Consider the following 15,490-nt stretch of genomic DNA (forward strand, 5'->3'; position numbering starts at 1 on the left):
GAGAGGCAAACCATGAGAGACTCTTGAATGCTGACAAAAACTGAGGACTGATGGATGTGGGGGGGAGGGGGGATGGACATGGAGGAGGACACTTGTGGGGATGAGCACTGAGTGTTATGTGGAAACTAATTTGACAATAAACTATTTGTAAAAAATAAAAATAAAAATAAAAGAAAAAAGAAAAAAAATATCAGCTCTTAGATTCATTAATCTGTTCTACTTTTTAAAAATTCTATATTGTTCTGCTCTAATCCTTATGATTTCCCTTTTTCTGGTTTTGGGTTTCTGTGTTGCTCTGCTTCTATTTCCATTAGGTGTGAGGTTAGATTCTGTATTTGAGATTTTCTTGCTTCTTGAGATAGGTCTGGATTGTGATGCATTTTCCTCTTAGGACTGCCTTTTCTGCATCCCAAAGGGTTTGGATTGTTGTGTTTTCATTTTCATTTGCTTGCATATATTTTTTAAGTTCTTCTTTAATTTCCTGGTTGACCCATTCATTCTTGAGTAGGATGTTCTTTAACCTCCATGTTTTTGGAGGCTTTGCAAATTTTTCTTGTGATTGACTTCAAGTATCCTAGTGTTCTAAAATATGTATGGTATGGTTTCAGTCCTTGTATACTTGTTGAGGGATCTTTTGTGGCTCAGTGTGTGATCTATTTTGTATAATGTTCCATGTCCACTCAAGAAGAATGTGTATTTTGTTGCTTTTGGATGAAAAGATCTGAATATATCTATTAAGTGGATCTGGTCCAATGTGTTATTCAGAGCCATTGTTTCCTTACTGATTTTATTCCCAGATGATTTGTCCATTGCTGTAAGTGGAATTAATAAAGCTCCCTACAATCACGGTATTGTTATTTATACATTTATTTATGTTTGTGATTAATTGATATATTTGGGTGTTAGCATGTTGGGGACATAAATATTTACAATTGTTCTTCTTGATGGATAGACACCTTAATTATGATATAATGCCCTTCTTCATCTCTTGTAGCCTTTGTTTTAAAATCTGGTTTGTCTGGTATAAGTATGGCTACTACAGCTTGCTTTTGACATCCCATAGCATGATAGATCATTTTTCATCCCTTCACTTTCAATCTTCAGGTATCGTCAGGTCTAAAATGAGTCTCTTGTAGGCAGCATATAGATGGGTCTTGATTTTTATTCATTCCGATACCTTATGTCTTTTGATTGGGGCATTTAGTCCATTTACATTCAGAGCAATTATGGAAAGATATGGATTTCATGTCATTGTGTTATCTGTAAATTTTGTGCTTGTGGTGATGTCTGGTCATCTGGGGCCTTTGCTGCTTTCCTCACACAGAGTCCCCTTAGGATCTCCTTCAGAGCTGGTTTAGTGGTCATGAACTCCTTTAGTTTTTGTTTGTCTGGGATAGCCTTGATCTCGCATTCTTTTCTGAATGACAGCCTCACTGGATAAAGGATTCTTGGCTGCATATTTTTCCTATTCAGCACTTGGAATATTTCCTGCCACTCCCTTCTGGCCTGCCAAGTTTTAGTGGACCATTCTGCTACTACCCCTATGTGTCTACCCTGGTAGGTTAAAGCCCATTTGTCCCTAGCTGCTTTCAGAATTCTCTATCTTTCTATTTTGCCAGTTTCACTATAATATGTTGTGGTGTCAACCTGTTTTGTTGATTTTGAAGGGAGTTCTCTGATTTCAAACGTATTCTTTAAAAAATACATTTTATGTATGTGTTGTCATATTTCACATCTTTTTACTCATATATTTACAACTAATTATGGCCATTCCTTTCCCACTTAAGTACCTTTAACATTTCTTGTAAGGCTTTTTTTGTGGTCATAAACTCCATTATCTTTGATTTGTCTGTGAAAATCTTTATTCTTCAAATCTGAATGATAACCTTGTTGGTTAGGGTATTCATGGGTATGATTTTTCCTTTCAGCACTTTGAATATATATGCCACTCCTTTCTAGCTTGCAAAGTTTCTGCTGAAAAATCAGCTGATAGTCTCCTAGTTTTTCTCTTGTAAGTAATTTTTTGTTTCTTGCTGCCTTTAGATTCTCTCTTGGTCTTTAGCCTTTGATATTTTAATTATTATGAGCCATGGGGTGGACCTCTTTGTGTTCACTTGGTAATTCTCTGTGGTTCTTGGACTTAGATGTCTATTGCCTCCTTGGAAATTTTCAGTTATTATTTCTTCAAATAAGTTTTCTATACCTTTCTCTCTTTCCTTCTTTTAGGACCCTTGTAAAGCGAATGTTTATTCATTTGATGTTATCTAAGAAATCCCTGTTCTCATTTTTTAAAATTATTTTTTCTTTTTGTTGTTCAGCTTGTATGCTTTCCATCACTTTGTCTCCCACATTGCTGACACATTCTTATTCATCTTCTAAACTATTGTTGATTCCCTTTAGTATATTTATTTCAGTTATATTTTTCAACTCTAATTGGTTTTTAAAAAATATATTTTATTTCTTTATTGAAGCTCTCACTGAGTTCATCCATTCTTTCCTCCAGCCCCCTGAATATCTTTATGATCATTACTTTAAATTCTTTATGAGGCATATTACTTCTCTCTGTTTCATTCTTTTACTGAGATTTTTTTACTTGTTCTTTCTTTTGAAGCATAGTCCTCTGTCTTCTCATTTTGCTTTACTTTCTGTGTTTGTTTCTATGGATTAGGCAAAGTGGCCACTATTTCTAAAGTTGGAGTATAGTTGGGTATGGTGACCCCTATGTAGACTGTGTGTGCTTTGGTGACTTTTGCTGGCTGGAGCTGTGGAAGTGTATGCTAGTTACTCCTTTAAACCATGGCTTTTTACAGAGAACATGAAGAAAAAAAAAGAATAAAAAAATAAAATGAAAGAAAAAAAGAATAAAGGAAGAGAAAAGAAAAAAAACTGGAAAGAAAACAAAACCAAAAATAGAAATAATAAAAATGAAACAAGACACAATTTAAAATGTAAAAATAAAATAAAACAGGACAAATTAAACAAAAATCCTCACAAATCATGGTTTGTTTTCTGTGCCTCAGCATCACAGGGTGGACCCTGAGCTCTCTGAAGACACAAGCTCACTGATGACTGAACATCCCTGTTATGGTGTCCGAACCCTACTCAGGCCCAGGCTTTTACAGCAGGGTGGGAATGTGTAAACTACGTTGTTCTCCAGTTGCTGCAGTCCAAGGAGCTTGCCGGCAGCTCCTCCACCACTTGGCAGAGTTCTAGTGTTGTCTCTCTTATATGCTAGTTGCTTGCTTGCTTGCTTATTTATTTATTTATTTGAGAGTGTACGAGCAGGAGAGAGGGGAAGGGGGAAAGAGAGAGAGAGGGATAGAGGGAGACAGGGAGGGAGAGAGAGAGGGGGAGGGGGGGAGAGAGAGAGAATATCTTAAGCAGGCTCCAAGCTCAGCACAGAGCCTGACATGGGACTTGATCCCATGACCTACAGTGAAATCAAGAATCAGACTCTCAACTGACTGAGACACCCAGGCACACCACTAGTTGCTCTGTTAAACTTCAGGTGTTACCGTGTGCCTAAGGACAGAGCAATCTGTTCCTGGTCCCTCAGTAATATTCTTCCCCGAACTGTTTGCAGCATCGAGGTGGGAGTTCTTTTTGCTATCCTTTCTCCATCTCTTTTACTGTTCTCTTGCCATTCTCCCTGTCTTTGGTTGTTTAGTAGTTGTTCATTCAGCTCTCCATTCTTCAGGAGGAATTATTCTATTAATAGGTGTAATTTGGTATGTTCTGTGGAGGTGAGTTGAATCTCCCTATGTTGCCATCTTGAACCAGAAACTATATCATCATTGTGGTTTGGACTTAATTACTGATGTTGAGTATCTTCATGTCCTTATTAACCATTTGCATATCTTTGGAAAAATGGAAATCCAAGTCCTTTGGTCATTTAAAAAATTGGGTTATTTTTCCTATTGTTGAGTTATAAGAGTTCTTTATATATTGTGGATAACAGTCTCTTATATAGGAGCTGCAAATATTTTTTCCCATTCTGTGGGTTGTTTTTTAATTTTCTTGATAGTATTCTTTGTAGCACAAAAGATATTTTTTAATTTAAAAAAATTTTAATGTCAGTGTAGTTAACATACAGTGTTATAATATTTCAGGTGTACAATATAATGATTGAGCAATTCTATACATTACTCAGTGTTCATGATAAGTGTACTCTTAATCTCTTTCACCTATTTCACCCATCCCCCCACCTCCCCTCTGGTAACTCTGTATAGTTAAGAGTCTGGTTTTTTGGTTTGTCTTTTATTTCCTTTGTTCATTTGTTTTGTTCCTTAAATTCCACATATGAGTGAAATAACATGGTGTTTGACTTTCTCTGACTGGCTTATTTTGCTTAGCATTATAATCTCTAGCTCCCTCCATATTGCAAATGGCAAGATCTCATTATACACACACACACACACACACATCCATTGTATGTACATTACCACATCTTCTTGATGTATTCATCTATTGATGGACACTTGGGCAGCTTCATTAATTTTACTATTATAAATAATAGGAATGCATATTCCCTTCAAATTTATGTATTTGTATTTAGGTAAATACTCAGTAGTGCAACTACTGATTGTAGGATAGTTCTATTTTTAATTTTTAAGGAGCCTCCATACTGTTTTCCACAGTAGCTACATCAGTTTGCATTACCACCAATAGTGCAAAAAGGTTCTCTTTTCTCCATGTTCTTGCCAGCACTTGTTTTTCGAGTTTTTGATTTTAGCCATTCTATAGGTGTGAGGTGGCATCTCAATGTGGTTTTGACTTGCATTTCCCTGATGATGAGTGATATTGGGCATATTTTCATGTGTCTGTTGGCCATCTTTGGAGAAATGTCTGTTCTGCCTATTTTTAAGTTACATCACTTGCCTTTTAGCATTCAGTTGTATGAGCTCTTTTTTATATATTTTGTATACTAACGCTTTATCACATACATCATTTGCAAATATCTTATTCAGTAGGTTGTTTTTTAGTTCATGGTTTCTTTTGCTATATAGAAGCTTTTTATTTTGATTTAGTCCCAATAGTTTGTTTTTTGCTTTTGTTTCCCTTGCCTTATGAGACATATCTAAAAAGATGTTGCTGTGATCATTATCAGATAAATTACTGCCTGTGATCGTTTGTATTATTTGTACGGGTTCAAGTCTCATATTTAAGTCCTTAATTCATTTTTTTTATTTAAAAAATTATTTTGATGCTTATTTTTGAGACGGAGAGAGACTGAATGTGAGCAGGAGAGGGGCAGAGAGAGAGGGAGACACAGAATCTGAAAAAAGACTCCAGGCTCTGAGCTGTCAGCACAGAGCCTGACATGGGGCTTGAACCCACGAACCGTGAGATCGTGACGTGAGCTGAAGTCTGACGCTCAACACAACTGAGCAACCCAGGAGGATCAATCCTTAATTCATTTTGAGTTTATTTTTGTGTATGTTATAAGCAAGTGGGTCTGTTTCATTCCTTTGCATGTAGCTGTCCAGTTTTTCCAACACCATTTGTGGAAGAGACTGTCTTTTTCCCATTGCGTTTTCTTGCCTCCTTTGATGAAGATTAATTAAACGTGTCATTGTGGGTTTCTTTCTGGGCTCTCTATTCTGTTCCATTGGTCTACATGTCTATTTTTGTGCCAGTACCATGCTGTTTTGATTACTACAGCTTTTAATGCAACTTGAAGTCTGGAATTGTGATACCTCCAGTTTTGTTTTTATTTTTCAAAATTGCTTTTGGTGTTCAGGATCTTCTTTGGTTCCATACAAATCTCAGGATTATTTGTTCTAGTTCTGTGAAAAATGCTGGTGGTATTTGATAAGGATTGCATTAAATATGTAGATTGCTTTGGATAATGGGGACATTTTAACATTATTTGTTTTCCCAAGCCATTAGCATGGAATATCTTTCCATTTGTTTGTGTTGTCTTCAGTTCTTTCATCAATATTTTATACTTTTCAAAGTACCAATCTTTCATTTATTTGGTTAAATTTATCACCAGGTATTTTTTTATTTTGTGCAATTGTAAATGGAATTTTAAGAAATTTCTATTTCTGCTATTTCCTTATTAGTATATAGAAATGCAGTGGATTTCTGTACATTGATTTTGTATTCTACAACTTTACTGAATTCATTTATCAGTTTTAGCAAATTTTTTTGGTGGAATCTCTAGGGTTTTCTATATATGGTATTATATCATCTGCCAATAGTGAAAATTTTACTTCTTCCTTACCAATTTGGATGCCTCTTACTCCTTTCTCTTGTCTGATGGCTGTGATAGGACTTCCAGTGCTGTGTTGAATAAAAATGGCAAGAGTGGACGTCCTTATCTTTTTCCTGATCTTAGGGGAAAAGCTCTTAGTTTTTCACCATTGAGGATGATGTTAGCTGTGGGTTTTTCATGTAAGGCCTTTATGGTGTTGTGGTATGTACCCTCTATACCTACTTTGTTGAGAGTTTAATTTTATTTATTTTGAGAATGAATGAATGAATGAGCAGGAGAAGCATAGAGAAAGAGGGAGACAGAAGATCCCAAGCAGGCTCCGCTGACTGAGCAACCTAGGTGCCCTGAGAGTTTTTATCATGAATCAATGTTGTATTTTGTCAAATACTTTTTCTGCATCTATTGAAATGATCATATGGCTTTTTTATCCTTTCTCTTATTGATATGATGTATCATGTTTATTGATTGGAAAATATTGAACCATGCTTGTATCCCAGTAATAAATCCCATTTGATCTTGATGAATATTTTTAATGTATTGTTGTATGCACTTTGCTAATATTTTGTTGAGGGTTTTTGCATCTATATTTATCTGGGTTATTGGCCTCTATTTCTTTTTTTTTTCTGGTGTCTTTGTCTGGTTTTGGTATCAGGGTAATACTGGCCTCATAGAATGCATTTGGAAGATTTCCTTCATCTTCTATTTTTTGGAACAGTTTGAGAAGAATAGATACAAACTCTTCTTTAAATGTTTGGTAGAATTTACCTATGAAAATGTCTGGTCCTAGATTTTTGTTTTTTGGGAATTTTTTGATTACTGATTCAACTTCATTGCCCATTGGCTGTTAAAATGTTCTGTTTCTTTCTGCTTCAGTTTTTGTAAGTTATTTCTAAGAATTTATCTATTTTTCTAAGTTGTCCAGTAATTGACATTCTTTTATAATCGTTTGTATTTCTGAGGAGCTGGTTGTTTTTCCTCTTTCAGATTTTGTTGATTTGGGTCCTCTCTCTTTGTGTTTTGATGAGTCTGGCTAAAGGTTTATCAGTTTTGTTGATCTTTTCAAAGAACTGGCTCCTAGTATCATGGATCTGTTCTTTTTTTCTTTTTAATTTGTCTTTCCTTTAGTTTTGTTCTATTATCATTTCCTTTGTTGTGCTTGGTTTGGGTTTTGTTTGTTCTTTGTATAGTTCTTTTATGTGTAAGGACAGGTTGTTTATTTTATATTTTTCTTGCTCCTTAATGTAAGCCTGTATTGCTATAAACTTCCCTCAGAACTGCTTTTGCTTTTTCCCAAAGATTTTGGATCACTACGTTTTGATGTGAATTTGTAATCCATGTAGATTCTGATTTCTTCTTTGATTATTTAGTTGACCCATTTATTGTTTTGTAGCATGTTATTTAACCTTCACATATTTGTGGACTTTCCAGATTTTTTCTTGTGATTTATTTCTATTTTCATGGAGTTGTGATCACAAACGATGTATGGTATGACTTCTCTTTGTGGATTTGTGGAGATTTGTTTTGTGTCCTCTTGTGTGATCTGTTCTGGAGAATGTTTGATGTGCACTTGAAAAGAATGTGTATTCTGCTGTTTTAGGTTGTAATGTTCTGAATATGTCTGTTAGATCCATCTGGTCCCATGTGTCATTCAAAGTCACTATTTCCTTGCTGATTTTCTCTTTGAATGGTCTGTCCATTGATGTAAGTGGACTGTTAAAATTCCATACCATCATTGTATTAGTACCTATAATTTTCTTTATGTCTTTTATTGTTTTATGTATTTGGGTGCTCCTCTGTTGGTTGCATAAATATGTACAATTGTTAAATCTTGTTGGGTTGTCCCTTTATTATTAAATAGTGTCCTTCTTCGTCTCTTATTACAGTTTTTGTTTTAAAGTCTATTTTTTCTTTTATGAACATGCCACCTCACCTTTCTTTTGACACCATTTGCATGACAAATGTTACTTACCCCCTCACTTTCAAATCTGCATGTGTCTTTAGGTCCGAAATGAATCGTTTGTCGGCATCATATAGATGGCTTTTATAATTTTTATACATTCTACCCCACTGTATCTTAGGATTGTAACATTTAGTTCATTTACATTCTAGGTCATTGTTATTAAGTATGCACTTATTGCCTTTTTGTTACTTGTTTTCTGGTTGTTTTTATAGATCTCTGATTCTTTCTGGTTCACTTCTCTCATGGTTTGTGCAGCACGGTTTGTGATTTTTAATTTTGGTCAAATCCAGTTTGTTTGTTTGTTTGTTTGTTTTTTGTTGTTACTTGTGCTTTTGTGTCATATCTAAGAAATAATCACCAAATCCAATGTCACTAAGATTTATGCATTTATTTTCCTGAGAGTTTTAGAGTTTTAGCTTTTGCATTGAGGTAATTGATTAATTGTGATATTTACATATGGTGTGAGGTAGAGGTCTGTTTTCTAAGGCTGCTTATCCAGGTACCACAAAGTGAACGGCTGAAACAACAGAAATGCATTGTCTCACAATTCTGACCGCTAGAAATTAAGGAGCAAGGTGTCAGCAGAGTTGACTCCTTCTGAACCAGCCTGTGAAGGAGAATCTGCTTTATGCCTCTCCCCTAGCTGGACTGCTTTACCAGCAGTCTTTGGTGTTCCTCGGCTTGCAGGAATTGCACCCCGATCCCTGCTTTCATCTTCAGATGGTGTTCTCCCTGTGACTTTTCTTCTTTTTGTTTTTTGTGGTTTTTTTTTGCTTTTTTTGTTTTGTTTTGTTTTGTTTTGTTTTTTATTTTGTTTTTTGAGAGAGAGGGTGCAAGTGAGTTGAGGGGCAGGGAGACAGAGAGGGAGAAAGAAGCAGCCTCATTGGAGGTGGGCTTATGTTCACCCAAATGGAGACCTGAGCTCACCTGAAGTGGGACTTGAACTCCCCTTATATGGGACTCCAACTTACAAACCGTGAGATCACGACCTGAGCTGAAGTCAGATGCTTGACAACTGAGCCACCCAGGCACACCAGCCCCCCACCCTGCCCCGAGTCTTTTCTGTGTCCAAATTATTCTTTTATTTCTTTTCATGAGGATATCAGTCATATTGGGTTAGGTCCCACACTGCAGTCTGACTTCATTTTATCTTAATGGATTACAGCTGCAATGACCCTAGTCCCAAATAATGTCACATTTTGAGGTACAAGCAAGTAGGAGGACTTAAACATATGAATTTGGGGGGGGGTACAGTTTAACCCCAGACAGGGTCCAACTTCATTCTTCTGTATGTGGGTGTATCATTGTTCACTGTCCATTTTGCAAATATGTGAAAATAGCAGTATACATGCGAAAATAGCAGTATAAGTTCTTAGAGGTGAAATTGCTGAGTCAAAAGGTTATGTACATTTAAAATTTTGATAATGCCAAAATATTTTCTTTAGAGATTTTATAGTTTAAACTCTGCATAGGAATATATGTGACTATATACTTACTACATCTTACTAACACAGTATATTACCAAACTTGTTGATGTTTGCCTATTTTATAGAAGAAAAATAACATTTCATTGTAGTTTTAACTTTGCATTTACTTTGTTGAGAGAAACTAAATACCTTTCCTTCAGTTTATGAGGCATTGTATTTTCTTTTCAGTTACCTATCCCCTTAGCCCACTTTTTTTCTTAAAAAAATTTTTTTAATGTTTGTTTGTTTTTGAGGGGGAGTGAGACAGTGTGAGTAGAGGAGAGGAAGAGAGAATGGGAAACACAAATCTGAAGCAGGCTCCAGGCTCTGGACTGTCAACACAGAGCCCAACACAGGGCTTGAACCCATGAGCCAGCCATGAGATCATGACCTGAGTCAAAGTCCAGATGTTCAACCAACTGAGCCACCTACGTGCCCCAGCCCACTTCTTTTCAATTCAGTTATTGTTCTTTCTCACTGATTTAAAGGGCTTTTTATATATGGTGGATATAAGCTCTTTATATGTTTATTTGTTTACTATTTTTGTAATTCATAAATATTTTTTTACACATATCAATTTTTTAAGTATATCTGTGTTTCTTTGATGGTTTTGGGATTTGTAAAATTCTCAGAATGGGCTTTCCATCTCTGAAGTTATATAAAAATAAAAGTTCTACCATATTTCCTTTTTTTTAATGCTTTCTTTTATGTTTAAATATCTTATCATTTTGGAATTTATTTTGGTGAGGGTACGAAGTAGGATATCAAATTTAATTTTTTCAATACTATTTGCTTATATTATTTACTAAAGGAGTAATCTATTTTTCACTCATAGTAAATGCAATATTTTTTTCTCTAGCCTCTTTTCGGAATTTTTTCTGAACTTCCTATTCTGTTCCATTGATCTGTCTGTGCATGCTTTATAATTGCATTTTAATTGTAGTTGTTTGATAGATATTTTAATGTCTGGCAGGAGACCTTTTTGCTCTTATTTGTGAAATTTGTATTCTGTCTACTGCAGTTAACTTTTTTTTTGAATTTTAAAATGAGGTTGTCTAAGTTAAATAAAAAATCCTGTTTGCATTTTTATTGGGATTGTATTGATGGTTTTATTTAGAAAGATATGTCACCTTCATGAAGTTTACTATTCCTACACATTTATTTTAGTTTAAGTTTTTTTTTTTTTAAGTTTACGTATGTATGTATGTATGTATTTAGAGAAAGCGAACAAGCAGAGAAGGTTCAGGGATAGAGGGAGACAGGATATGAAGCAGGCTCTGTGCTGACAGCAGAGAGCCTGATGCAGGGCTTAAACTCATGAACTATGAGGCCATGACCTGACCTGAAGTCAGAGGCTCAACCTACTGAGCCACCCAGGTGTCCCTTTTAATTTAAGTTTTAATCCATCTGTTAAGTTCCTCAGTAGCATTTCAAAGGTTTTCTTCAAATGTCTTCATGTTCTTGAATATTTTTTGTCAACGTTGTTTTCAGATATCCTATCTTTTTTGTTGCTATTGTAAACTGGCTCTTTTCTTCAATTTTATTCTCTAACTCTGAAGTCTATTGTAGTCTTGCCCTGAATTTTCAGGACAAGTTCACCTATTTTAACTTCAGGGTATACTTTCCCCCCCCACCCCCCAACCCCCCACCACATTGTCCTGAAAGGTTTTCATCAGGTTGGAGAAGTTTTGCTTTCTCACCCTAACATGCTTGGGGAAGATAACCTTGCTCCTGAACCTACTTCCCATTCTCAGGAGGTAGGTGTCCCTCTTTGGTGGGTCCCTCCCCCTCTTTTATTCCCTTCTGGGGAGATGGAAGAATGTAATCATTGCCCTCAAGAATAATAAGTGGGTTTTCTGTTCATTAGTTTAAGTGCCAGTCGTCCAAATGTGTGGCATAATATCACTATGATGGGTGCAGTGCTTCTTTTTACCAATGTCTGCAGTGAGGAGACAGAAGTTTCTGTGGTCACTCTTCAGCGGTCAGTACCGCTGGAAATCCTGGTGGCCGTGGGTAGTAATATCCATCATCTCTGCACCATCATGGAGACTAGAACCCAGAACCTAGTATGAAATCATTAAGCTGAAAGGGGCAAGGCTGTCACTTAACGATGAGGGAGCGAGAACCAGTGAACTGAGAAAAAATGCTACAAATGATCTGCTTGAAGTGGCAGAGTGATCTGTGGCCCTGACTTGGGCCCCAAATCTTTGTATCATGATGAGTGAATAAGCTGTATTGGATTGGTGGGACAATATAAAACTCTAGGGCAGAAGTTCTCAAAGACCATCTACTTTACATCCCTGACTCTTGGCAATATTTATCTGTTTTATTTTTAAAAATCTCTAGGGTGTATTACTCCTGTCTGCCCTCTACTCACCATTTCTGTCTGTCTCTATAATAGTTAATATATTTAGTGTCAGTTTTTTTTTAAATGCAGTTTGAGCAGGACTTGTGTTTTGATTAAGGAGCATCATATTTTAATTTCATTTTATCTCTCATGGATAATTAACTTTTCTCTACCTGTAGGCTCTTCATTCCATCTGGAAATGCTCTTTTTATTACAGGAGGGCTCTGGGCCACTGTCCACGGCTCTGGTTTCGAAGATGTTAGCTTGGTGTTATTTGGATCTCAGTCTTGTGCCATCAATATCACCACAAGCAATTCAAGAAGAATTCAATGTAAAGTTCCACCCAGAGTAAGTGGAATCTCGTCCCTGGGTGGGTGACCATTATTAGCATGTAGTGTAAGGTTTCTCATGAATCCTTTCTCGGACTTAATTAACTAACATGACCTTTCATCATGAGACTATGGTAATATTGTTTATATTGCTTATGCTGCTATAAAGTGGAAGACTGACTCCACAAATGGGGCTTGCAACCATCATCAGTTGATTTCTTTTAAAAGAAAACAACCAGACTCCCAGTTCACACTCTCAGTGAGTAATAGTGCCACAGAATAAACAAATGTATCTAGTATGTGTTTGGGTGTTGATTTGCAAAACTCCTATATATTGTCATCTCATTTCTCTCTTCAGCAAGCAGCATTAACAGTTTTCACCAATAGTTTTGTTTTCTGGAATGGATATGAATGCTGGAATTTAGAAACTTCTAGAATATCTTGTTCCTATAAAATAACTTTATAATTATTCCTTACGGTTTCCTTTTTTCCCTTAAAAACAAGCCCCTTAGCTTTCCCTTTCTTCTTCAGTTAGTGCTGTCTTATAGCCTATGAGGAGACAGGAGTCCACATTCTTCCTTGGTGGTGTTGATGGCAGTTACACTCACAGTGGAGGTTGAAATATCTATTCAGAGTTGACTTCAATGGCACCAATATTCTTAACACATCCATAACCTTAAAGGATGACTGTTTACTGAACAAATAAAGGTCCCTGGAAGGGAGGTTTCAGAATCCTCTTTGATCTCTGGTCTCACATTTTTATCTTACCCAGTTATTCAAATATTATGAAATGTTCACATTTACATAAAAATTGTATGGAATTCCAATATATAGTTGTATCATGATTTAACAGTTCCCTATTATTGGCATTGAAATAATTTTCAAAATTTCTTATTTTTTAAAAAAGTTCATTTATTTATTTTAAGAGAGTGAGAGAGATTGTGCCTGTAAACAGAGGAGGAGCAGAGAGAGAGAGGGAGGCAGAGTCCACAATCATGAGATCATGACCTGAGCTGAAATCAGGAATCAGATGCTTAATCGACTGAATGACCAGTGCCCCGCCCCCCATTTCCTATTTTAAATAACAGACATTTGATGGTCATCAAAACTGTATTTTCAAGCGTATTTATTTTTCTCAGGATAAATTGATCTAAAATCTAAAGCTTTTGTTATGTAGTATCCAGTTACCTGAAATTTCTTTTTAATGTGTATTCCCACCATTACTGTGAGTGTTTGATTTCTGACACTTTGGTCAACACTGAGTATTATTACTTTAATATGTATTTACTATTTTAAGGGGTAAATTTTGCATAGTTTGGATTTCTTTTGCTAGAGAGAGTAAACATTAAAAAAAACTTTAAATTTTGATCAAAGTTATATATGCAAAGGTTAAAAGGAAAATAGGAAAACAATTATGCTTTTCAACTCCTTGGCTCCTTTCCTCAAGTCCCCTTTTTGAAGTCACTCCTTTGAATTCTTTTGAATGTAGTTACAGTACCATTTCTTTGTTGATTCAATAAATTATTATAACTATTTAAATGATGTGGGCAGTATCAGGTAACATTTTTTTTAATTTTTAACATTTATTTCTGAGAGACTGAGAGAGAGCATAAGCAGGGGATGGGGGGACAGAGGGAGACACAGAATCCAAAGCAGGCTCCAGGCTCTGAGCTATCAGCACAGAGCCTGAGGCAGGGCTAGAACTCAGGAGCAGTGATATCATGACCTAAGCCAAAGTCGGACACTCAACTGACTGAGTCACCCAGATACCCCAACATTTTTTTCTTTTACAGTTTTATTTCTTAAAGTTTCTAATTCTTTTCCCTTGTGTGTTGTCTTCATAATAAAAATCCTCTATTTAAAAAAAATTCATATCAATTACTCACTTTCCTTGAAGCTCTTTGTTCTCCTGCTTCAATCTAACTTGGTGTTTTCTTGGTTTATTCTATGGATTTCATCTTAGCACTGCTCTTGATTGCTCACCTGGGTAGATTCACTGTATTTTTAATTTTGTATCTCTCTCTCTCTCTCTTTCTCTCTCTCTCGTTGGCTATTGTTTATCTTATGAAGTTCTAGCCTAAAGAAACATCATAGGAAAGAAGATGAAGGGGAAGTTTTCTGAGTACTTATATGTCTGAAAGTTTCTCATAATTGATGGATAGTTTAGCTAGGTATAGATCTTTATTTGAAATTGCAATTTCTTGCACAACGAATTGGTGTGTTTACTCTTTGATCAGTAATCATGATGTCACACCTATTCTTCTTATTTTATTTTATTTTATTTTTTTATTTATTTTATTTTTTTATTTATTTTATTTTTTTATTTATTTTATTTTATTTTATTTTATTTCTAGGAGAGAGAGAGAGACAGCGTGAGCAGGGGAGGGTCAGAGAGAGAGGGAGTCACAGACTGAAACAGGCTCCAGGCTCTGAGCTGGCAGTCAGCACAGAGCCTGACGCGGAGCTCGAACCCACGAACCGCGAGATCATGACCTAAGCGAAAGTCAGACGCTTAACCGACTAAGCCACCCAGGCGCCCCCGTCATACCTATTCTAAGTACTTGTCACTGTGTGTGTGTGTGTGTGTGAGAGAGAGAGAGAGAGAGAGAGAGAGAGATGGGGGGGAGACTTGAAAGTATCAGTACCCTTAAAATTTTTTTTCTTGATATTAACCCTTTAATTCTGTATGAACTTCTCTCATGTTAGTCTTATTTCCAGAAGTTTGATTTTAAAAATTGATTTTTCAGGGGAAAGATGGACCCATTGTGAATGTGACTGTGATCGGAGGGGACTATTCTATTGTTCTTCCCATGGCATTTACATATGTCTCCTCTTTAAATCCAGTGATCATTTCTCTGAGCAGAAACAGGAGCAGTATAGCAGGTAAAATACATGGTACTGTAGCATCCTTTTATTTTTAGACTATTGATCCTATAAAGAAGACAAACAATGGTCTCCTAGTTATATTGAAGATAGTATTATATTTTGGATGAAAGTTATTTTTCTGAAAACTAGAACATTGTTATTTTCATTTTAGCCATCACTGAATAAATCTTACATTGATATTTTCCGCTCTAAAACTGGGACCATTTCCATCATGAAAACGACATGGGAATTCAAAGTTAACAATTCAGTTATTTATTATTGATTTAATATTTATTGAGCACCTAC

At 35.8% G+C, this 15,490-nt stretch overlaps 1 protein-coding gene across 1 annotated transcript in view; it reads left to right on the plus strand.

Annotated features, from left to right (window-relative positions):
* PKHD1 (PKHD1 ciliary IPT domain containing fibrocystin/polyductin) overlaps positions 1–15,490 on the plus strand; it is a 488,222-nt gene that overhangs the window by 67,075 nt on the left and 405,657 nt on the right. The window contains 2 exon segments of the mRNA XM_039217466.1: positions 12,208–12,338; positions 15,067–15,202. Of these exon segments, the coding sequence (XP_039073397.1) occupies positions 12,208–12,338; positions 15,067–15,202 (267 nt within the window).

Source organism: Hyaena hyaena, unplaced genomic scaffold, assembly GCF_003009895.1.
Source record: "Hyaena hyaena isolate Hyena2069 unplaced genomic scaffold, ASM300989v1 scaffold_694, whole genome shotgun sequence".
Classification (NCBI taxonomy): domain Eukaryota; kingdom Metazoa; phylum Chordata; class Mammalia; order Carnivora; family Hyaenidae; genus Hyaena; species Hyaena hyaena.